The 22,576-nt window shown below is 41.6% G+C and overlaps 2 protein-coding genes across 4 annotated transcripts; one reads left to right on the plus strand and one right to left on the minus strand.

Annotated features, from left to right (window-relative positions):
• Positions 1–1,014: 1,014 nt before the first annotated feature.
• Positions 1,015–8,692, minus strand: LOC120058342 (60 kDa heat shock protein, mitochondrial). Its single transcript, XM_039006937.1, has 10 exons — positions 8,559–8,692; positions 6,785–6,960; positions 6,257–6,592; positions 5,884–6,073; positions 5,515–5,683; positions 4,096–4,195; positions 3,380–3,625; positions 2,668–2,842; positions 2,330–2,508; positions 1,015–1,806 (listed from the first exon to the last, which is right to left on the minus strand). Exons 2-10 carry the CDS (start codon positions 6,956–6,958, stop codon positions 1,645–1,647), a joined length of 1,731 nt encoding a protein of 576 aa, XP_038862865.1. The 5' UTR covers positions 6,959–6,960; positions 8,559–8,692; the 3' UTR covers positions 1,015–1,644.
• A 266-nt stretch (positions 8,693–8,958) lies between these two features.
• LOC120058343 (MOB-like protein phocein) lies at positions 8,959–22,412 on the plus strand. 3 transcript variants are annotated; one of them, XM_039006940.1, is made up of 8 exons: positions 8,959–9,275; positions 12,164–12,319; positions 19,372–19,434; positions 19,703–19,803; positions 19,995–20,124; positions 20,229–20,308; positions 20,381–20,492; positions 21,109–22,412. In XM_039006940.1, exons 1-8 carry the CDS (start codon positions 9,273–9,275, stop codon positions 21,238–21,240), a joined length of 777 nt encoding a protein of 258 aa, XP_038862868.1. In that variant the 5' UTR covers positions 8,959–9,272; the 3' UTR covers positions 21,241–22,412. The 3 variants fall into 3 exon arrangements, with proteins under 3 accessions (XP_038862868.1, XP_038862867.1, XP_038862866.1); XM_039006938.1 differs by lacking the exons at positions 8,959–9,275; positions 12,164–12,319 and adding an exon at positions 13,375–13,474; XM_039006939.1 differs by lacking the exons at positions 19,372–19,434; positions 19,703–19,803; positions 19,995–20,124; ... (1 more) ...; positions 20,381–20,492; positions 21,109–22,412 and adding exons at positions 12,532–12,621; positions 12,762–12,967 and having other exon boundaries at positions 9,002–9,275.
• The last annotated feature ends 164 nt before the right edge of the window (positions 22,413–22,576 follow it).

The raw sequence follows: 22,576 nt of genomic DNA on the forward strand, positions 1-22,576 counted from the left end.
TGTTTGTCTATGGAGATTACATGGTTGTGTACTCAATTTTATACACCTGTCAGCAATAGGTGTGGCTGAAATAGCTGAATCCACTAATTTGAAGGGGTGCCACATACTTTTGTCAATGTAGTGTAGATTCAGCGAAATGACACTGCCACGAGCAGCAACGCATTAATTGAGATGACCGCGATGCAAGACTTCGCTCCGTCACAGTATATGCACGAGTTCGCTTCACACGGTTACAGCGTGGTAGCCACAATACTAAAACAGCGGAGAAGTTGCGCCTTGGACTTCAATGCTAGTGGTTGCGGGAATGTTCTCACTACGCTGTTTAATTTAAGGTAGACTTAGTGCACACTGTAGTTCATCTCAAATGTATTTTTGTTAGAATTCTAGTTCAGTGTGTTTGGTATCATACTTTGAAAGCAGCAGATATTCTGAAGTTGTATGTTTGGTCATATAAAAAATCACAATACACTTGTTCCTTCAGAACATTTTATTAAATACATTTCAAAAAAAAAAAAATCACAAAATGTCTACATTGTACAAAACACGTTGAATGATCAGTTGTTTGCAAAGAAATAACGTACTGGGGGGAGAAAAAAAAAAAGAGTAGCACAGTTTAACACTTGCTTACACATGCGCACGGTAGTTTGTGGCTCCTATTGAACACACAGCAAATAAAATGTAGGCTAAATGTCATGAGCAGTAAGTACAAATCAGGTCACGAGGACACCAATGGGTTTAACATTAAAACTTGTGGCTCAGACCTTCACTGGCCCAAACTGCTACACCTACCTACCCAGTCAACCTCAGTAAACTGCGCCCTCCCTTTGCCAGAAAGGCATTTAGCTGATTTTAATGCACATTTAGCCGTCCCCTCCGCTAAATTACTAGTAAACGAGGCACTCTTACCCAATCATAAGGTCATGTTTCTTAGTAAAATGTATTGAATTATTCTTTGTTGCAAAGTTACAGAATATTTGAGTATTAAAATCAGGTCAGAGATGGGGGGAAAAAAACTCATGCTCAGCAATAATTGTTTAATTAACTTATTCTTCTCAGTTATGGTTCCTCCCAACATTGTGGGTGAACCAGGAAAACTGAAATTAACAAAGTTACACAAAAAATTAAAAAAATAACTCAATCAATATTGAGTTACATCTATACTGTGTTTGACCATTTTAGGTCAGCCTTCTCTCTTCTACTTCTGTAGTGCACAAACAGGCTTCATTACTTCCATTTGATATCAAATGACAACTTATCAAGCATTGCATTATTCTCACTGGTGAGCATCTTTCATAATTGACAGGGAATATTCTGCACTATATTCAAGACTATTTTGCATGTTGGATGATGAGACTGCCATGTTTATGAGGTAAACTGTGTGGGCGGGGGGGATCGTCGGTGCAGACTGGAGTCGGTCAGAGCCTCAGTCAGGTGTGGGTAGAGGGACGGAGTAAGGCTGGGCGAGGCTGGTCCGGTCTTACAGAGGGTGGAGGGGAGACAAATCAGCAGAAGTAGTAGGGTTCATCCATTTGCAGCACCAACAAACTTATGGCCAGTCTGTTTGGGCAGGTCTGGGGTTGGAGGGATAATTTGCCCCCTAGCCTCATGCTGCCATTAAGTCTAAACAGCACTTTGAGGTGAGCCTTAGAACATGCCACCTCCCATGCCACCCATACCTCCCATACCACCCATGCCCCCTGGCATGCCAGCCTCCTTTTCATCCTTGGGCAGTTCTGTGACCACACACTCGGCGGTGGAGAGCAGAGAAGCAACACCTGCAGCATCCATCAGTGCCGTTCTTACCACCTGTAGGGGGAGACACTCAGTCATTGCTGTAATACAGACAGACACCGGCAAAGGGAGCAAAATCATCAGACAACCTGTGATACCACCATCAGCCAACGTTTGTCTATGCTATGGCAGTCTAACCAAAGATTACATCATAACGGGAGTAGAAAAAAACTAAGTAGGCGGGTTGCCTACGTGCTTCTACACCTGCATTGCTTGCCGTTTGGGGTTTTAGGCTGGGTTTCTGTACAGCACTTTGAGATATCAGCTGATGTAAGAAGGGCTTTATAAATACATTTGACTATTTAGCAACTATAGGGCAAATCAAAGGGTTGGCTTAGATTTGACAACATGTAAACTATATATTTAGTCTCCAACTGTTTATTGAAAACAAATACATTTGCACAATGAGCACTTCAATTAAAATAACTTTTGCAAACATTATTGCTGTACATTTCCAATCACTAGAAAAATGAACCTGTTTTTATATTTTTTTGTACGCTGGGTGAACGACAGTAGTGCCGAGCTAAAGCATCCATACCTTGGTGGGGTCGATGATGCCCTTCTCTACCATGTTGACGTACTCTCCCTCCATGGCATCGTATCCTATCTCCCCCGCGGCCTGAAGGATCTTCTCCACCACTAGAGAGCCCTCCACACCAGCGTTCTTCGCAATGGTCATGGCTGGCACACGCAGGGCTCGTCTGATGATGTCAATTCCTATGGAGACAGGAAGTGATACACCAAGTTAAGCTACAATACTTATCTGTCCAGAAGTTGGAAAGAAAAATCTAACATACCCCACGGGTCCAACTTTACAGCCAAAATGAAAACATATCAGCATGTTAGGTTAAGATCCAGAGTAGGAACTCTACTTACCAATCTTCTGGTCTGTGTTAATGGGCACGAGGGCATCCAGGGCAGGGATGGAGCGCAGCAGGGCACAGCCACCTCCGGGCACGATGCCCTCCTCCACAGCAGCCCTGGTGGCATTCAGGGCGTCGGTCACACGGTCCTTCTTCTCGTTCACCTCCACATCACTCGTTCCTCCTACCTGGAACAGAACAGTCAGCCACACTTTCGCTTTCTCTGCCATGCAAGGCAGATACAGAAGCAACTCATTAACAAATGCAAATCTTGTCTCAGAGTAGGAATCTCCTAATTTTAACATCCTACCTAATTTCATAGGCCTAGACTAAAACTGGAAAATATTCAGGGACATTAAAAGGACAAAAAGTAATCAAATCATACTGCTACCCATCGCTCTACACTCAAGACTTTCACTCTGCGATCGTATGTCCCCCTCCATGTTTTATTTAACTAGGCAAGTCCAGTTAAGAACACATTCTTATTTACAATGATGGCCTACACCGACCAAACCTGGACAATGCTGGGCAATGCTGGACAATGCGCAGTCCTATGGGACTCCCAATCACGGCCGGTTGTGATACAGCCTGGATTCAAACTAGGGTGTTTGTAGTCATGCCTCTAGCACTGAGATGCAGTGCCTTAGACCACTGCGCCATTCGGGAGCCCAGCTGACCCCTTCCCCTCTGACCCACTCCCCCTTAATCTCTGCCCCGTGACTGACCTTGAGCACAGCCACTCCGTCAGACAGCTTGGCCAGCCTCTCGTTGAGCTTCTCCTTCTCGTAGTCGCTAGTGGTGTTCTCCAGCTGCTCAACGATCTCTGCCTGGCGCTTCTCGATGGCCGCAGTGTCTCCCTTCCCCTTCAGCAGCATGGTGTCGTCCTTGGTGACAGACACCTCGCCAACCTTACCAAAGTCATGGGCCTGGATGTCCTCTAGGGCAATGCCCACCGCCTCATCACCAAACACCTAAAGAGAAGGAAGAAGGAAAGGGATGGATCTCAGTAAAGGGCAGGATTTGAACAGGTATACATTGGCCCTAATTGAACATTTGAAAATGGCACCCATCTTTCAAGAGGCATGGAGGGTGCACTTTCCATTATTAGAACAGGTCCAAGTTAAAGCCTCAACCATGGGATAAGCATGACTACGCAAACTCTATTCATTGATTGGCAAATAATGCCAGTGCAGAAGTGTCAGACCAAGCGTCCCTGCCTGGCATGGGATGCAGTCAGACAAGGATAGTAGGAGACATGTTTCTGTGTGGAAGGGGGAACAGAACAGCACTGCACAAGCCGCACCAACTTATCTTGCTTTACAATTTGATTTCTCAAATCAAAATGGACTAATGCAAGTATGGGGTGGTTGGTGTCAGTGTTCTTACAGTAATTATAGATCAATTTGACCATGGGGTGGTTGTATTGTAAAAGTAATCTTACAGTGCCCCCGGTGGCAACGGCCATGTCATGCAGCTGGGCTTTCCTGTTGTCTCCAAAGCCTGGGGCCTTGACTGCCACCACTTGCAGTCCCACCTTCAGCCTAAAGAAAGAGTATAGGTTAATATAATACAGGCTCTCAGTGGGATCCGTTTAGAGTGTGTAATAAAATATTGTGAATCTATACAATTTCTTAACCCTGTGCAACATGGGACTGGGAGGCTTACAGGGATATTGGTATCCAGAGTACTCCACCAATTATATATTTTTCAATACTTCTTGTATTCCCCCAAAATGTGTATACATAAATTCACTGTAATTTAAGCTTTAAAACCGCAAAGTTCTCTGCCTCATGGCAAAATTTGTAGTATTGCAGGAAATTAGTTTAAACTGCAAAATGTATCCAATGCCAAGAGGTGGGCCTTTAAAAATGTTCCTTCCCAGTGCCCGAGATTTGTCTGGCCATGCACTGCTGAAGTCATAGTAAAACTCCTTGTATCCTATTTTTATCTCACTCAAATTGTGTTCGGATTAATAACACGTTTTGTCCTGGAGACAGAACTGAGCGAGTTCCCCTTAAGCCAGCTGCAAAGTGAAAATTGGCTATATTGTAAAAATTCATATAACCAAAATTTAAGGTCAGGCATTAGGGTTAGCAGTGTGGATAAGGTTAGGTTTAAAATCATATTTTATGACTCTGGGTGTGCCAGCTAGTGACCACTCTGCAGAGCTGCCTCCAGAACAAGATTAATTACAAAAAACTAACCTGCAATGAATGCTATCACAAAAGGGATCCCTGACCCCAAAAAGTTTGAGAACCCCTGATAACACACCCAACACCCTCCAGCATCTAAGTCTACACAGACAGTCCAACGCTGATATTTTGCCCAAAGATCTGATCAATAAAACAATTAGTGGCAAAAGATCAGAATTGAGCTGCATGTGTAAATGCAGCCATTGTAGAGGTTAAAATAACACACCCCCAAACTGACTGACTCCCTACATCTACACACATTCCTCTACCAATAAAGAGAGGGCAGGAATCATGAAAGGGTCTACAGCTTAATTGAGGTTGACTCTTCAGTCATAAATACCTAGAGCTGAATGATGTTGGTGATATAGATAAGACCTTTATATTATTGTTGCAGGCCCGTGAGCTGGTTGTGTCCCTTTGGCCCAGGCAGTCAGTCAGTGTTAATGTGAAGGCGAAAGCAAACAAAAACAGGTCCTTAAGGGTGTTTACTGGTTAAATAAAAGGACACCGACTGAGTACAAGGGCCTGTATTCACAAAGCATCTCATTTGGACTCTTTACCTAGGATCAGGTCCCCCGTGCATATAATTATGATCTAAAAGACAAAACTGATCCCAGATCAGAACTGCTTGTCTGAGACACAGGGTGCTAAATGGACAGGGAACTGACCTGTTGAGGACCAGGGTGCTGAGGGCCTCTCCGTCCACATCCTCGGCCACGATGACCAGAGGTTTGCGGTGCTGGTTGGCCAATTCCAGGGCAGGGACGATGCTCTGGACAGAAGAGATTTTCTTCTCACTCAGCAACACATAGGCATCCTGGAACTCACACTTCTGGCCTGAGGGGCAGAGATGAGGGAGAGGGTTGATGTAAAAGCTCCAAAGAAATTGCCAAATGTGGAGCATGAAGATCATAAAAATCCATTAAATCTGTAGAGCATCAAGATCACCAGTGTGCTGGCGTTTCTCTTAATCTTAAAGCCCCAAAATAGCAGAAGATGGGCTTGGTGGTGGGGTCATGGCAAACAGGGCACCTTACCTTTGGCTGTGTTGATGAAGTAAGGGGAGATGTATCCGCGGTCGAACTTCAGCCCCTCAATGATCTCAAGCTCATCATAAAGGGTTTTGCCATCCTTGACAGTGATGACTCCCTTGCGGCCCACTTTCTTCATGGCGTTGGAGATGATGGTGCCGATCTCCACGTCTCCATTAGCAGAGATGGTGGCCACCTAGCAGACAGAACAGAAAGCATTGAAAACGTTAGTCATCATCAAAAGGTTATCTTAATATATAAAGTAGAATATAGATATTGCATCTGTCGCAAATCAATAATTTGCATCAATTGAATAGATATGAAATTATAAGAATATTGACTTATTTGAGCAATCAATATTCTTAACACAATTGGTTACCTGGGCAATCTCCTCAGGGGTGGTGACTGGCTTGGACATCCTCTTCAGCTCGTTGATGACGGTCTCCACAGCCAGCATGACGCCACGGCGGATCTCCACAGGGTTAGCTCCTTTACTGATGCTGTCAAAGCCCTCCTTGGCGATGGCTCTGGCCAGCACGGTGGCAGTGGTGGTGCCATCTCCCGCTTCCTCGTTCGTGTTGTTGGCCACGTCCTGGACCAGCTTGGCACCAATGTTCTGGTACTTGCACTTCAGGTCGATGGCCTTGGCTACAGTGACGCCGTCCTTGGTCACCTTGGGGCTGCCCCAGCTCTGCTCGATGATGACTGTGCGACCCTGGAGGAAGGGAGGGGGAAAGGATACAGCTCAAAACACTTGTTCCAGGTGCCGTTTCTGTCAGGAACAACTGAACACAAGACACTGTGGTGCACAGGGTTCTTCGGGTGGAAATGAGTCAAATGAAAAGTGGAACACTAATGGATTGGTTTTACATAGCAGATTTGTCATAGCAAGTCCCTCCTCTCCTACCTTGGGTCCCATGGTGACGGCGACAGCATCAGCCAGCAGATCCACTCCCTTCAGCATCATGGCCCGAGCATCGGCTCCAAACTTGACGTCCTTGGCGTAAGTCCGGGTGAGGTGGGGGGCCAGGGCCCTGCTGACTGGCCTCATCTGTCTCATCACGGTGGGTAGACGCAACATCTCTGAAGGTGGGAAAGAGAACTGTATTTACTCTGTCATAGTCCACTCAAAAAGCATGCGTTGTGTCAACAGCTGTTGGCTATCAGGACCTTCTTCATTTTAATATACACTTAAATTATTTGGGAATAGCTAAAAGTGTCAAAATACTTGTTTGGCCTGTAACACATGAACCTTCCGGATCATTCCCAAGACACCTTCTCCCTCAGTCCAGATGTCACATATGGACAATGTCTGGAGGTGACAATGGCAAGCTATACAGTACACCCTAGTGACCGCTCCTGGTACAGAAAGAGTTGCAAGACAAGAATCAATGAATGAACCTATGATGCAATACCCCGAAAATCTCAAGGACAAAAAGGACATCCATTTCCATAACACAGAGCAAACACATGCAAATGTGTGTTTGATGTCTTGCAGAACAGAAAGACCAAGACACAAATGCCAAACATATTTAGCAGGTCATGGTCTCAAAAGGAGGGAATCTTAATAAACTGTCACAGTAGGCTAACATGTGAATGATTTGGCAGAATTTCTTATTCCACAGAACTCAAACCAAGGGCAGAGGACAAGATAGCCATAGAATTAGGAATTATATTTAATAAGATCTCTATGTCGTTAGAATTCTGCATAATAATCAAGTAGCAGCCTAATTCCATGTTCAGCATATGAGGGCTATTGCACTTGGTTGTTAATCTCTGATTACAAATTAATGTATCTGATGGGGAGTTTGTTGAGATTTGCTAAATTGTGACAGAAATGTCTCGAACCGCTCTTTTCCTGATTCTCCCCACGTGTGTTCAGGTCATGTAGTGTAAGGTCAAATTGCTCATATGGCACGTGCACAGTAACGTTTAACGCCTTCCCAAAATGAATGAACTAGCTACTGAATGAATTGAGAATGTAGTAAAGATGCCCAAAGACAAAGGAAAGCATTATTTGTGAACTGAAAATGCTAAGATTTATATGCAGCCTATAGCTGCCCAGGTAGACACTACCCCAGATCCAGCTTGGACAAGACCGGACTGGGTTGATTGCTCACTCCTCTAACTTCGGTTTTACAGAATTCAATATCTGAGTAATGCAGATTGAGTGAAAAAAAAAAAAAAAAATCTAGATAAAATGTAACAATCTTTTGGAATAAATTGTGACGGCGATCAAATCTCTTGTAGGTACAGCATGTCATGACATGAGTAAATGTGGCCAATTGGGCTCTGTCATTATTTAATCAAGATCAGAGGACATGACAATCAACATGAAAACAATTACGCGACTAAATACCATCGAAATACCAATTAAACGTAACTAACAAGACTAATGGGAAAGTATTGGAGAAAGACAGCCAAGTTAAATTGCCATAATTACCAGTTTCTTGTAATTATGGCAACTTGGATGCAAGTTACATTCCTAATCCTACTTAGGCTACCTAGCTAACGTTAGCACAGATAGCTACTTATTTGAATGTCGTTGTAGGAGGCATGACAGGCTTGAAAATATGTTCAGCTAACGATGCTAGCAAAAGCATGACGTTTCAAACAATATGTTGTTTAGATTTTATAGAGCTTGATGCGCATCAATGTTACGAAGACATAATAGTACTTACTTGTTGTTTAATGATGACACGATTTGCTTATCTGAAGGAGACAGGATGGTATAACGTGGGAAAATAATGGTACAGCGGTTGTGCAACAGCGCTTTAGAGACAGGCAACAATGCACATGGCCTTTTGCATCCGGGCAATTTACCGGTCCACCCCTAAATATGCATAAGGTAAAAATATATATATATACATATTTGCTGAAGTTGAAGGACTCTTTACATCAAAACCATATTATGTCAAATGATTGTGCTATTTATACACTTTGTTTTAGGAAAAGCATTTATTTTGTGTGTTTAATTTGTCAATAAAACTACACGTTTCACTGATATGCTCGTTCCAGGGCCCCATGTTCCAGAACTTTCTCATGCGCCATTGGAGAAAAAAGGGGGTTCAAAGTTGACACATTGTGCAACATTGCTGCAAACTGCAATCACATGAGAACACATGAAACATAAATTATAATTTATTCACAACTGTTCTGGCGAGTTCCTTCTGCCGAATTTTTGTTACTTTTATATGTATACGTGCCTTTTGCATTCTGTGGGGTAATGGAATATTTTGGAACTGAAACTGTCCAGGAACAGTAAAGTAAGGACATTTGAAGACACGCATGCGCGAACCATTTCTTGATATTTCCTCACGTGGAGATTCTCGTTCAGTGTGTCAAATCCACGCTCAAAGAAGTCTGTGCTCAACATTACAAGGTCTCTCACATAAATGGTAAGATATTCTTTATAAAAAACACATACATAGAATTTAGGATGCCGAATGTCATGTTTGTCAATAGCAGAGTTAGCATTCCGAGTTTCCTATTGTATTGTAGTAGCTAACCTATGCTTTGATTTCTCGCAGGCAAGGTCAGGCATGACCAAGAATACAGGAGGACTTTATCAGATTAGCTAGCTACCGTTACTGTGTAAAGGCGTGTCATATATTGACCTATGCGATATGCCATGCATTGTCCCACACTTCTGATTGTCCGATAGCTAAACTAGCTAGCTCGAGATTACTTGCTATTTTGCACCATCAATCTCAAAATCGTTGGTTATATATGGAGATAATTGCCAGCACGAGTTTCACAATTGGCACTGTAGTTGATGGGTACTAGTGAACTATGAAGAACGAATAAAGTGATAAGTAGAAGCATTTGCCGTTGCCATCTAAATTGATGCAATGTGGCACAAGTGTTGTATTTTATTTGCCCTATTGTATGTTCTAGTTTATTTCACTGTGTGTCCTTGCACAACGAAAAAGGGAATTACCGGCTATCAACCAGTTCCGGGTAACGCAGACGCCGTGACCCCATGTGCCAAAGCGTCACAGCATTTTATTTGTCCATTATTTTTGCCGCACTTGTAATATGCTAAAATTAGTCATAGATTACACAATTCTGTTTGGGAATATTGCACAGTATTCTAAAGATGTTAAAATGGAGATGTTAAAATGGGATCTGAAACCCCAGTCACTGAATAACAGACCTTTAATGATTTGTTTGTATGTGTTCAATGTTATCTCTTGACGTCTGAGTCCTTGAGCCTACTAAACCCCGCAAAGCCTTGCCTACGTTTCACTGTTTGTCTACACCTGTTTAGGAAGAATGTGACAAATAAATAAAGTTTGATAGATTTTTGGGGCTGTGTGAGCACACTCCCTGACCTGTTCTGGAATTTAGTCTAACATCAAAGCCATGATTAGTATAGAAGTTTATCTGTGGGTCAGGGTTGGAGAGCCCTGCCCATGAGTCAACAGCCTAGAACCACAAACCCTCTTCTGTCCCCTGTCTCACCACAACCTTCATTCAAGGTCAAAGATACATCTGTTACCAGACAGGCAGCTGGTGTTGCAAATCTTCAAAATGTTGACTCCTAAGCTCCTTGCATTATGCTGGCCACAGAGAGAATCCATACTCTACTTTGAGTAGTCTTAGTTTTAGCTTAAAGATTGTTCTACATCAGATCTAACAATTCCTTGCTTTACGCCAGGGTTTCCCAAACTCGGTCCTCGGAACCCCAAAGGGTGCACATTTTGGTTTTTGCACTATATGGTGGATTCAACTAATCATCTAGCTTTGATAATTTTAATTAGCTGTGTAGTGTTAGTGCAAAAACAAAATGTGCACCCCTTGGGTCCCGAGGACCAAGTTTGGGAAATGCTGCTTTACATCTTTTCAATAGTGAATACTAACGGTGTCTTTGTTGCCTTTGGCAGGCTACTTGCAAATTGCCTGGACACTGCTAGTAGTCAAGGGCAGTAACAAACCCTCACAAATGATTTCCTGTACAGTTACAAGTGGAGGAAGGTTCAACTAATTATTTTTCTATGGTATATTGGAGGTCCGCAAAAATATGTGAGAGGTGTATGCTGCCACCCACTGTACGGGTTAGTATACTCCTATTGTTCCCAAATAAATAAAAGACAAAGAAACAAATCAATGTACTCCTTTAGTCATTCAAACGTCAACTCTGATCCCTTCAGACTCTGGGGCTTGAAGGAAGAGCATCTTTGGACAGTATTCCTTGCAATGTTTCGGCCGTGGAGTCCCAATAACCTTTCAGCTGCAGATACAATTATGGCCAGTTCCTTGGACTTCTTGTTCATTTGGGCAGGACAATTAATCACATATGCAATAAAAGCCACAAAATCCACCTTCACGATCAGCATATCAGTTTCCCTAAAACTGTTGAACGGCACGGAATCTCCAGAGCCTGCGGGGCATCCACCATATCTTCAGCTTCACTCACTCCAACTATTTTGCATGGAGTACCACTAACCTGTAGTAGGTTTATGTTTCCCTTAGTGACTAGTTTCTTGTGTTCAGTGTGCAAGCTCATTGCTACGTTCAGCTAAAATATATGTTCATTTAGATCCCAAAGTGCCCTTTTTTTCAGTAGCGCTTAAATGTACATACCCCAGCTCAAAAAATGGTAGTAGGCGTAACCATATGCAAGTCAGGGAGCCAAATGAAAGTCTCTTTCACAGATATGATTCGTTTCGGACATTCACAAAAACTAGCTGTTCAAAAAGACCAACTACAATTACCAAACCAGGAACTCTTGGAATCCACCTTAAGGTTTTGAATGGTGTACACTGGGGTTCCAGAGTGGTACAGCGGTTTAAGGCACTGCATCTCAGTGCAAGAGGTGTCACTATAGTACCTGGCTTGAATCCAGGCTGTATCACATCTGGCCATGATTGGGAGTCCTATAGGGCAGCGCACAATTGGCCCAGCGTCGTCCGGGTTTGGCCGGAGTAGGCCGTCATTGTAAATAAGAACAAATTCTTAAATGACTTGCCTAGTTAAATAAACAGTCCCCCACCAAATTGTCCTTATTTTCAGCAGATGATGGCAGATGGTTACAACACATCTCCTTTTGGCTATTGACGAGGCCCCTCTCGTGCATTTGTATTACTTAAGCATTTATCAGTTCACACAATGGATCAAACTCTATCTAGTGACAATTTGAGGGTATAACAATTGGAATGTCAAGCACTCATTGAAGAAGAGTCCAACACTTCTCAACCTCTGAGCTATGTAGATTAAATCCGTTGCAATGTTTTGTTGTACATTGTCTCTGTCATAAATAAAACCATTCGCCTACATCTTTTAGGCTTTCAGGAAATTCCTTCCCATGTTTGACCGGGTGCTGGTGGAGCGTCTGGCTGCAGAGACTATGTCGAAGGGGGGCATCATGTTGCCAGAGAAGGCCCAAGGCAAGGTTCTGCAGGCCACAGTGGTGGCAGTGGGACCAGGCTCCACAAACCAGGTAATTTACTTTGATCTCACTCTCTCTGGCTAAACAGTAGCTTATTTATGATTTGTGTAACTAACTGGAGTTTCTACAATTGTGGCTTACATTCTGTCTGAGTTGTCTAACTGGCTTATCAGATTTCACAATGACCAGAGATTAGACGTGTTTAACTTCAAGGACCACATTGATACAATATAGCTATCTTTTTTTCTACTGATCTCATTCAGAAAGGGAAGCTGACACCCATGAGTGTCAAAGTTGGAGAGAAGGTCCTTCTGCCAGAGTATGGAGGAACTAAAGTCAACCTGGAAGACGAGGTATGTCTAGAACTGTTTTCTACTTTATTATTATTATTAGATGTATGATAAGTGATCATTTGAAATTATGTCCAACTACCATATTCATTAGTTTGTGTATTGATTGTCTATTTTAATTTATATCTCCATTTGTCTTTCAGGAATACTTCCTGTTCCGTGATGCTGACATCCTTGGCAAATATGTAGAGTAAAATCTGTTTCACTGTAAAACATCCATGTAACCCCCATCCATCCTGTTAGAGAAGAATTTTGCCTCATTCATGTCTTAGTTTTTTCTATGTTATTCAATTGTAAATAATTCTGATCATGTTTTGTTACAATAATAAAGTGGACTATTGAATCTGGATGTGTATCTCATGAGCAGATATATGAAAAGAGGATTTGGGATGTATTTTATGTGCAAGTGGGGACTGTTCAGGCTGGGAGCGCGTTTCACAGGTCCCCACCTGCAACACTCTGAATAAGACAAGTTGAATATACATATGAACTTAACATGCAACTCAGATCTGCATAACATTTTGTTGAAGGAACAGGTTTTGGTAAAAGGTTCTTCCACCCCTGCATACACTTGTATTCTTCAAATACTATGATTCACACATACTTGTGTATGTAAGCAAGCAAATATGCAGTGTCAGTATTTCTGGAGGAATGAGTCGCTCTGGATAAGAGCGTCTGCTAAATGACTTAAATGTAAATGAATGACAACCATTTGGTAGCTCACTACTCCCTATCCCCGTTCTTGTTATCCGTCACACAAGCCTGTGCATCATTTGCATCCGGGCATTCTGTCGAGATGGTCATGGCGGAGGGTACTGCAGTTCTGAGGAGGAATAGGCCTGGAACCAAGGCGAAGGTATGTTTCTACAAATCGGAATACGATTACATTTGGTGAAGAGGCCATCGGTGATCAGAGTGGCCTTGCCTCAACCGTGAATTAAATTTCGGTGATGGCTTTTTAGTCGTTGCTCGGAGATGTCTTCTGAAAAACAGGAAGGGTCGGGGCTGCAAGGCAGTAACGTTAGTAGCTTGCTAACTTGGCTTGCTAAAAATGTTGCACCGCAGACATTTCGACACTTGTCTAGCTAGATAGTTGGCAAACTAGACTAAATTCCCAATATGAATACTATCAGAGAACCACTTTTGATAGCTAGCTAGTAACTAATTGATGCTAGCTAACGTAGTTGCCAGGAGATACCGACCCTACTGTTACGCTTGTTTACGACTGAGCTGCACTAGGGTAGGAACGCAATCATGGGTATATTAACCTCTAACCACACCATGGAGCTAGTGCAAGATATGGGTGGGGAAACGTACCTCAATGCAGGGATGGGATATCCCACTGTACTCCAAATTGTACATGTATCCACACTGATACATCGAAGAATACTGCTAGTTTTCATGGAAAACTGCCCTTTTCGTCCTCATGCTAGCTAGCAATAACCACTGCAGACATTTTGCAATTTCAGTGCCAGACAATCTCCATTCAACACAAAGTGCCATTATGGAAGTAACCATTCTGCTGGCTTGGCAGTTTTGAAAGGGAAGTTTAAAGGTAAAGTAATCAAGAGTAAGGCTCATCATCCTGGATGATGGTTCATTTTTGTTATAGATGTGAATTGTGGGCTTTTTATTTTGGGAAGCATTTATGCTACAAATAACAGTTCAAAAACCTATTTCAAGATTTTTAGCAGGAAATCCATTTACTTTTAGATATATTTGTGGATGCCATACTGAATTTAGGAGGGGATTGGAATTATATTGGGGATCCTCAATGGGATTGCTTACCTCCTGAGCTACAAGAATGAATAATCCCTCCAAGTTTAATTTATGTTTGGGATTTGATATACATTGTGTTGTAAAGATGTCCAAGCAATCAAGAATCGATTTTTGGTTAATATCCAGAGTAGATGTCTCTATTGAAACCTCTGTTCTCACGGACCATAAAGCCATTTTTTCTTTCAATCAACCGCGCAGCATCTACAGATGGACAGAAAAATAACAATTACCAGAAATTTAACAAAACACTTCTCGCTGATGAACAGTTCAAGACTGCAGCTAAATCTATTATAACTGAATGCTAGAATAAGGCAAACTTGTTGAAGTTATATGGTGCATACTGGGAATTCAGAAGGTCAGAAGGTTGGCCATTCAAAGAGGAAAGGATCTACAAACATACAAATCATTAAAATCCAGATGGAAAATATTTACACAAGAAGCCACCTAATATCACACAGTCAAACTCTTCAGTCATTTAGTAAAATCACCAGTCTGCGATTTCAAATCGTTTTAAACATCGCACAGTGTTTCAACAAGGGCTCTTTACCAAAAGACCAAAAGTCTATAATCAAAGACATTGTTACCATCTATGGACTTGAGTCATCAAGACGAGCACATTATTAAAACAGAATATATGAGGACAAAGCTTAAGGATTCTGGACTTCCTGAAGGGACGCCTCCAGGTGATAAAGGGTAGGCAACAACACATCTGCAACGCTGATCCTCAACCCTGGGGCCCCTCAGGGGTGCGTTCTTAGTCCCCTTCTGTATTCCCTGTTCACCCATGACTGAGTGGCCAAGCACGACTCCAACACCATCCTTAAGTTTGCTGAGGACAAAACAGTGGTAGGCCTGATAACCGACAACCATGAGACAGCCTATAGGGAGGAGATCAGAGACCTGGCAGTGTGATGCCAGGACAACAACCTCTCAATGTGAGCAAGACAAAGGAGCTGATCGTGGACTACAGGAAAAGGAGGGTCGAACAGGCCCCCATTAACATCGACGGGACTGAAGTGGAGTGGGTCGAGAGTTTCAAGTTCCTTGGTGTCCACATCACCAACAAACTATCATGGTCCAAACAAACCAAGACAGTTGTGAAGAGGGCACGACAACACCTTTTCCCCCTCAGGAGACTGAAAAGATTTGGCATGGGTCCCCAGATCCTCAAAAAGTTCTACAGCTGCACCATCAAGAGCATCCGGACCGTTTGCATTACCGCCTGGTATGACATCTGCTCGGCATCCGACCGTAAGGCGCTACAGAGGGTAGTGCGTACGGCCCAGTACATCAATGGGGCCAAGCTTCCTGACATCCATGACCTATATACTTACTAGGCGGTGGTGTCAGAGGAAGGACCAAAAAATTGTCTAAGACTCCAGTCACCCAAGTCATAGACTGTTCTCTGCTAATGCACGGCAAGCGGTACCGGAGCGCCAAGTCTAGGACCAAAAGGCTCCTTAACAGCTTCTACCCCCAAGCCATGAGACTGCTGAACAACTAAACTAATCAAATGGCCACCCGGACTATTTACATTGTTTTTACACTGCTGCTACTCGCTGTTTATTATCTATGCATAGTCACTTTACAAATGACCTCGATTAACCTGTACCGTCGCTCATTGACTCTACCGGTACCCACTGTATATATCCTCATTGTTATGTAAATTTATTGTTTCATTTTGAATGATTTTATTTTTTTAAACTTTCGTTTATTTAGTAAATATTTTATTAACTCTATTTCTTGAACTGCGTTTTTGGTTAAGGGCTTGTAAGTAAGAATTTCACGGTAAGGTCTACACCTGTTGTATTCAGCGCATGTGACAAATACAATTTGATTTGATTTGAGATCAAGAACAAAGTGGATGGAAGGTGAGAAAAATACTAAATACATTTTTTACTTGGAAAAAAGAAATGCTGAACTCTCCTTGGTTAAACTGAACATTAATGGACATCAGAAATCCAAAGGAAATGTCCTGCTTTGTTACATAGTTCTATGATAAATTATACACTTAAAAGGGATAATATTGGTGATATAACCTCTTTTCTGTCCTCCATAAAAGAGAATGCTAGGTGTATTGCTGTGGAGTTCAAAATAATGTGTGACCAAAATATATCTTTGGAAGAGATTAAGAAAGGCATCATCTAGTAATTAGGGTCAAACCAGTGAATTTTATAAAGTATTTCAAGATGACATTTGTGATTTTTTTTATTTGTATTCATAGAAGCTATTGAAATGGGGAAGTTACTTACTTCGATGTCTCAAGATTTAATCTCTTTAATACCAAAGCCTAATAAAGATGCTTTAATATTAGAAAACTGGAGGCCTATAACTTTAAATAATTATGTCAAATTGTTAACTATTATCTTTGCAGAAAGATTAAAGATGTCTTGAAACAATTACTGATGATTTCAATCGGGATTTATGAGAGGGAGGCACATTCGTAATAATATTCTTTGGTTTTAGATTTGATAGATTATAGTAACCTTTTAAATTAAGACCGTTTTATTTGTCGATCCCCCAAACATATATATTTCAATTTGTTGTAAAGCATTCGATACGGTAGAGTATAGTTTTATGTTTGAAACACTGGATTTCTTTAGATTTGGCAATTACTTTAAACAAGTCATTCAGACATGGATGCAATAGCTCAATTAAATTACCTAATGGAACTACTCGCAGATTTCAAATAGGTAGAGGTATAAAACAAGGTTGCCCAATAGCACCATTCCTGGTTTTATTGGTCACACAGACTATGGCGCTTCTCATTAAAAAATATACATTTAGAGGCATTCAAATACTGGGAGGGAAAAAAGTCAGCTCATAAATGACACTATACATTTTTTACGGGATAGATCAGAGTCTATAAAAGGCTGTGTTTGAATGTATTTTCTTCTATCTGGTTTGACTTTTAAATTAAATAAAACATGTTGCATTAAAGTATCAATCTAATGATTTGGTTGATATTGCCGGTATTCCCATAAAATGTTATTACATACCTGGGAATCAAAATATGTAAAAACCAAACAGAAAGGGCTAATTAAAATGTTACTCCCATCACTGAGAATGTTGAGGTTTGATGCTTGGTTGTTAAATGGTCGCATATTGCTGTCAAAAACTGAAGAAGAATCGAGACTGCAATGGCTGCAATGGCATTGGATGTTCCCCACGCAACAGGTAAAGAAGTAGACTTGAAACTTTTACATTTTGTTTGGAGGAATAAACCCAATTTTTTTTTTAAGAGTGTATTGTGTAATATTCTATATCAGGGCGGTTTAAATGTGCTTGATTTTGGTACATCAAATATTATCTTTAAGACTAGGTGGATCAAGAATTACATCCAATTTTTTGTTTTTGAAAAGGTTGGTGGCATTGAATTTTTCCAAAAATGTAACTTTGAGCTCATTAAAATTCCCCTTAAATTAGCCAATTTCCATAAGCAGGTGTTACTATCCTGGTTAATTGTATATAAACGTAACTTCTCCCCTAATAGATGTTTGATTTGGAATAACAAAGACATAAAATATAATAATACATCTTCATTTTTTTATAGATGGTTTGAGAACGGTATTTTGTTAGTGACACAACTATTTATTGGAAATGGACAAATGTATAGTTATGTTGAGTTTTTTAATTGATATGTAATTCCAGTGATGGTGAAGGACTATGCCATTGTTTTTTTATGCAATACCTACAGGCCTTAAGATTTCTACAGGCCTTAAGATTTCCCTACGGGAAATTATGTTATTGAGAGGAATGTGGAATTCAGTTTCAGCGTCATATTAGATGGCGTATGCATCAAGGATAAAAAGTGGTAGAATTTCAATCTTCTTGATGGAGCAGGGTGGATAAATGTGCAATTTGGAGTACAGTGGCACATCCCATTCCAGCATTGAGGTACGTTTTCCGACCCATATCTCGCGCCAGCTCCATGGTGTCTTAATGTAACAATGATTGAGTTCCAAAACGTAAACAAAGGTAGCGGTAGGAACGTTATCTTTTGGCAAGCTAATTTAGTAGCCCACCTAGTTCACATTTGTTATTGATAACGTTCATCTACACTGAACAAAAATATAAAAGCAACAAGTAAAGTGTTTCATGAGCTGAAATTTAAAATCCCAGAAATATTCCAAACCCACAAAAAACGTATTTCTCAAAAATGTTATTTACATATTTGTTTACATCCCTGTTAGTAAGCATTCTCTTTTGCCAAGATAATCCATCCACCTGACAGGTGTGACATATCAAGAAGCTGATTAAACAGCATGATAATTACACAGGCCCCCCTTGTGCTGGGGAAAATTAAAGGTCACTTAAAATATGCAGTGTTGTCACACAACACAATGCCACAGATGTCTCAAGTTTTGAGGGAAAGTGCAATTGGCATGCACCTGCATGTATGTAATAAAGCCCTTTTGTGGGGGAAAATAAATTCTGATTGGCTGGGCCTGGCTCTCCAGTGGGTGGGCCTATGCCCTCCAAGGCCCACCCATGGCTGCACTCCTGCCCAGTCATGTGAAGTCCATAGATTAGGGCCTAATGAATTTATTTAAATTGACTGATTTCCTTATATGAACAGTAACTCAGTAAAATCTTTGAAATTGTTGCATGTTGCGTTTTATAGTTTTGTTCAGTATAGCTAGGTAATTTGGGGCACTTTATAAGTATAAGGTCAACACAAGTAATGACTTTGTTTGATAGTTAGCTGATGCTAAATATTTTATCTAGTTAATTACAGTGCTGAAGTCTACAGTTCATCAACAGTTAACTAGCTAGCAAGCTATGTCAAAATAGCTGACAGTTACCAGTTAGCTAACATTAGCTAGCATGTCAACAAATACAGTTGTTGCTAGCTAATGTAAACAATGCCGTCTATGGCTAGATGATGTGAAGGCTGAGAGGTGACACTTTTGTCCATTGAGCACATACAGTGAATATGATTAACGTTATCCCTTTGTCCCTCTCTCACTGCAGGATTTCTACAATTGGCCGGATGAATCCTTTGAGGAAATGGACAGCACTCTGGCTGTACAACAGGTTTGGTTGAGTTAGTCAGTGGGGAATGACTGAGGAGTCCATTTTGAGCTTCAAATTAGCTTCAATTGTCACGATTGCAGAATGCTGTTCGTAGCTGTCAAGCCTGACATTGACGAGCTGTGCCTTATTTTAACATGGCTGCTGCCCTATAAACCATCTTATCTAGTGTGCCCATTGTCATCCATGTCAGAACCTTAGTCTGTTAACAAGGATGTTAGCAGAATCCGGATGTTTGACTAACCTCAGTGGTACCCCTGTCCATGTTCAGTACATTCAGCAGAACATCCGGGCAGACTGCTCTAACATCGATAAGATCCTGGAGCCTCCAGAGGGACAGGACGAGGGAGTGTGGAAGTACGAGCACCTCAGGTACACTGCGTTCCTTCACTTGACTTACTAGACGTATTACTTTGACCATATACTAACTACGCACTTGACTGATTAGACTATACACTGAGTGTGTCTACCAAATCAATTACAGTAATTGATTTTGGTGTTGTCTCACTCATCTTTTTCCTTATCCCCATTCCACACCCACCCCTTCTTTCTCTCTGTTATAGGCAATTCTGTCTGGAGCTGAATGGACTAGCTGTGAAACTGCAGAGTGAGTGCCACCCAGACACCTGCACGCAGATGACTGCCACAGAGCAGTGGATCTTCCTATGTGCTGCACACAAGACCCCCAAAGAGGTGAGTGTTACTAAAATCAGAATTCAATTCACTCAGGCTTTTATTTTTCAATTTATCCTGCCATGCACTGTATTTAAGATGTAATTGCCTGTGTGTGTCCACAGTGTCCTGCCATTGACTACACTAGGCACACGCTGGACGGAGCTGCCTGTCTTCTCAACAGCAACAAGTATTTCCCCAGCCGGTGAGCACACACACACTATGTAAAGGAATACTTTGGTTTCCTACTCGTACACTTTCAATCTTCTCTCCCCAGTGTGAGCATCAAGGAGTCCTCTGTAGCCAAGCTGGGCTCTGTGTGTCGCCGTATCTATAGGATATTCTCTCATGCCTATTTCCACCATCGCCAGATATTCGACAAGTATGAGGTAAGTGGTAGTTCCCACTTCCCAAATAGACCTGGCGGAGGAGCAGGATTTGGGCTCCTCGTTCTTATTGTAACTGATAGAATAGTGTCACAGGGACACAAACTGCTTGTTTAAATTAGAAAATGTAAAGCTCATATCCACAAGTGTACACCAGGTTGAGGAGAAAATTGAGAAGAATCAGTTATTGTGCTCTTTTTCTGCCAAATGAGTCATGTTCCATTTTGTGGTTGTATCATTGTCAACAGGTGGCGCTACAGACCAGGGCATGGTTTCCCAAAAGCATCTTAAGGCTAAGTTTGTTAGAATTAGCCTTAAAATGCTTTTGGGAAACCATGCCAAGGTCTGTAGGGAAAGACTGATATGTGGTTATTACTAGAACTGGGCAGATGATTAGGTTCACTTCATGGTCCACTGATCCCGGCTCAGTAGTCAATGTAATGACCCCAAGCAGACCAAAGCTATAATGGCACTACGGTCTATAAACTAGTGAATCAGACCTCATATCATACACTGCTTCTCTTGATTCACCTCTGTGTCTAGGGGGTATGTGCTATGGGTTGTTTCTGGACAGAGCCTAATTCTCTTGTTTGTTTCCCTTCTATGTCCCTCCCTGCAGAATGAGACGTTCCTGTGCCATCGGTTCACGCGCTTCGTGATGAAGTACAACCTGATGTCCAAGGACAACCTGATCGTTCCTATCCTGGAAGAGGAGGTCCAGAACGCTTCAGCCGGGGAGAGCGAGGCCTGAGAAGAGAGCTGCACACAGGAGACCAGACGTGTGTTCAAATACTAGTATTCAAATACTGCTTGATTGAGCTTGCCTGTTGCAATGGAACCAAGAGAAGAGTCCCACATGTGCAAATCCCACCCATCTGGCACTCTAGGCAGGCTAAAGCAAATGCTCAAAGTATTTGAAAGATTTCAAATAGTATTTGAACCAATGATTTTTATATACACTAGACTGACAGGGGGTGCTGTTTTGAAGCCACCGCGCCTCCCATCATGGCACCATTGTAAAAAAAAATGTCTACAATTGTTTTTGCCACATTTACTCTATTAGACAGCTACATGCATAATTTGTAATTGTGTGAGCTAAATGTAATTTTTTAAAATTTTAAATGTCCTTAAAAGTACTAATGTTACTGGCCCCGCTACAACAACAAACAATACTTAAATGTAATTTTGTCCTTGAAACATTCAAGTGGAATTCCTATGGAGGACTGCCAATATGGCCGACCGGTGGCTTCAAAGCCTCTCATTAGCCAATGCATAGCATCAGCAATCCAGAGTTTATATACTTCATTGATTTGAACCCAGGTCTGAAACAGCTACACACTACAGACAGGCTCTCACTACTCTGTGGGGAATTTTGCTTTAACATTTTGAGCACCTGGATTTGCTAAACCTACATAAAACCATAATGTGTTGATGACAAAGGCACACACTCATGGGCTCCCTGTATATAACCCTTGCTCTCCCATGTCCCTCCATCTCTACTATAATTTTTTTCCTGGTGCTTTACATTTGCATTCTCTCTGTTGCCTTTGTTCTTTCTCGCTGAATTGTAAATGGACCCCTAGCCACTCCTGTAGATCTGAGAGGATTGGTGGGAAAAATATGCAGACATTTCCATGCAGCCCATTGGAAGGCAAGATGAAGCTATGACCATAATAATGTTTCCAATCTGCTCAAATGTACAGCTGTGCGTAGGGTTTAGAGGCTATGGATCCATTTGTGGTTCAGAATCTCTGCTTTTGTTGCTCTGAGTACATACCTCCACCATTTACCCTCCCCCTCATCATTAAGTTATTTTGTGAGTGGAGTCTTGTCTATCTGCCCCACTTTTTAATTTTCCTTTTTTAATGAACTGAATTTTGTTACATTTACATGTCTGTTAATAAAAAAAAGACTGTTACCCAATGTGCTTGTTGACTTTTTGAAATGTCCCTTTGTATAAATTGGCCCTATCTGTCGTTGCAAATTAATTTCTAAGGTTTACGCCTCAACACCTTGATGAAGAAGGTTAAGGTGGCAGATGTGAATGTGGGGCCAAGCGCTTTAAAAGTAAAATCGGTCAGTAAATG

Source organism: Salvelinus namaycush, chromosome 13 (genome assembly GCF_016432855.1).
Source record: "Salvelinus namaycush isolate Seneca chromosome 13, SaNama_1.0, whole genome shotgun sequence".
Lineage (NCBI taxonomy): Eukaryota > Metazoa > Chordata > Actinopteri > Salmoniformes > Salmonidae > Salvelinus > Salvelinus namaycush.

Bases quoted from the DNA above. Each gene is read 5' to 3' on its own strand.
- LOC120058342 (XM_039006937.1), bottom strand. From the start codon at position 6,958: ATGTTGCGTCTACCCACCGTGATGAGACAGATGAGGCCAGTCAGCAGG. The intron at 3,626-4,095 runs GTAAGATTACTT...CCTTCTCTTTAG, and splicing joins CCGTTGCCACCGGGGGCACT to GTGTTTGGTGATGAGGCGGT. The intron at 1,807-2,329 runs GTATGGATGCTT...CTCCCCCTACAG, and splicing joins GCATCATCGACCCCACCAAG to GTGGTAAGAACGGCACTGAT.
- LOC120058343 (XM_039006940.1), top strand. The intron at 20,125-20,228 runs GTGAGTGTTACT...GTGTGTCCACAG, and splicing joins CACACAAGACCCCCAAAGAG to TGTCCTGCCATTGACTACAC. The intron at 20,493-21,108 runs GTAAGTGGTAGT...CCCTCCCTGCAG, and splicing joins AGATATTCGACAAGTATGAG to AATGAGACGTTCCTGTGCCA.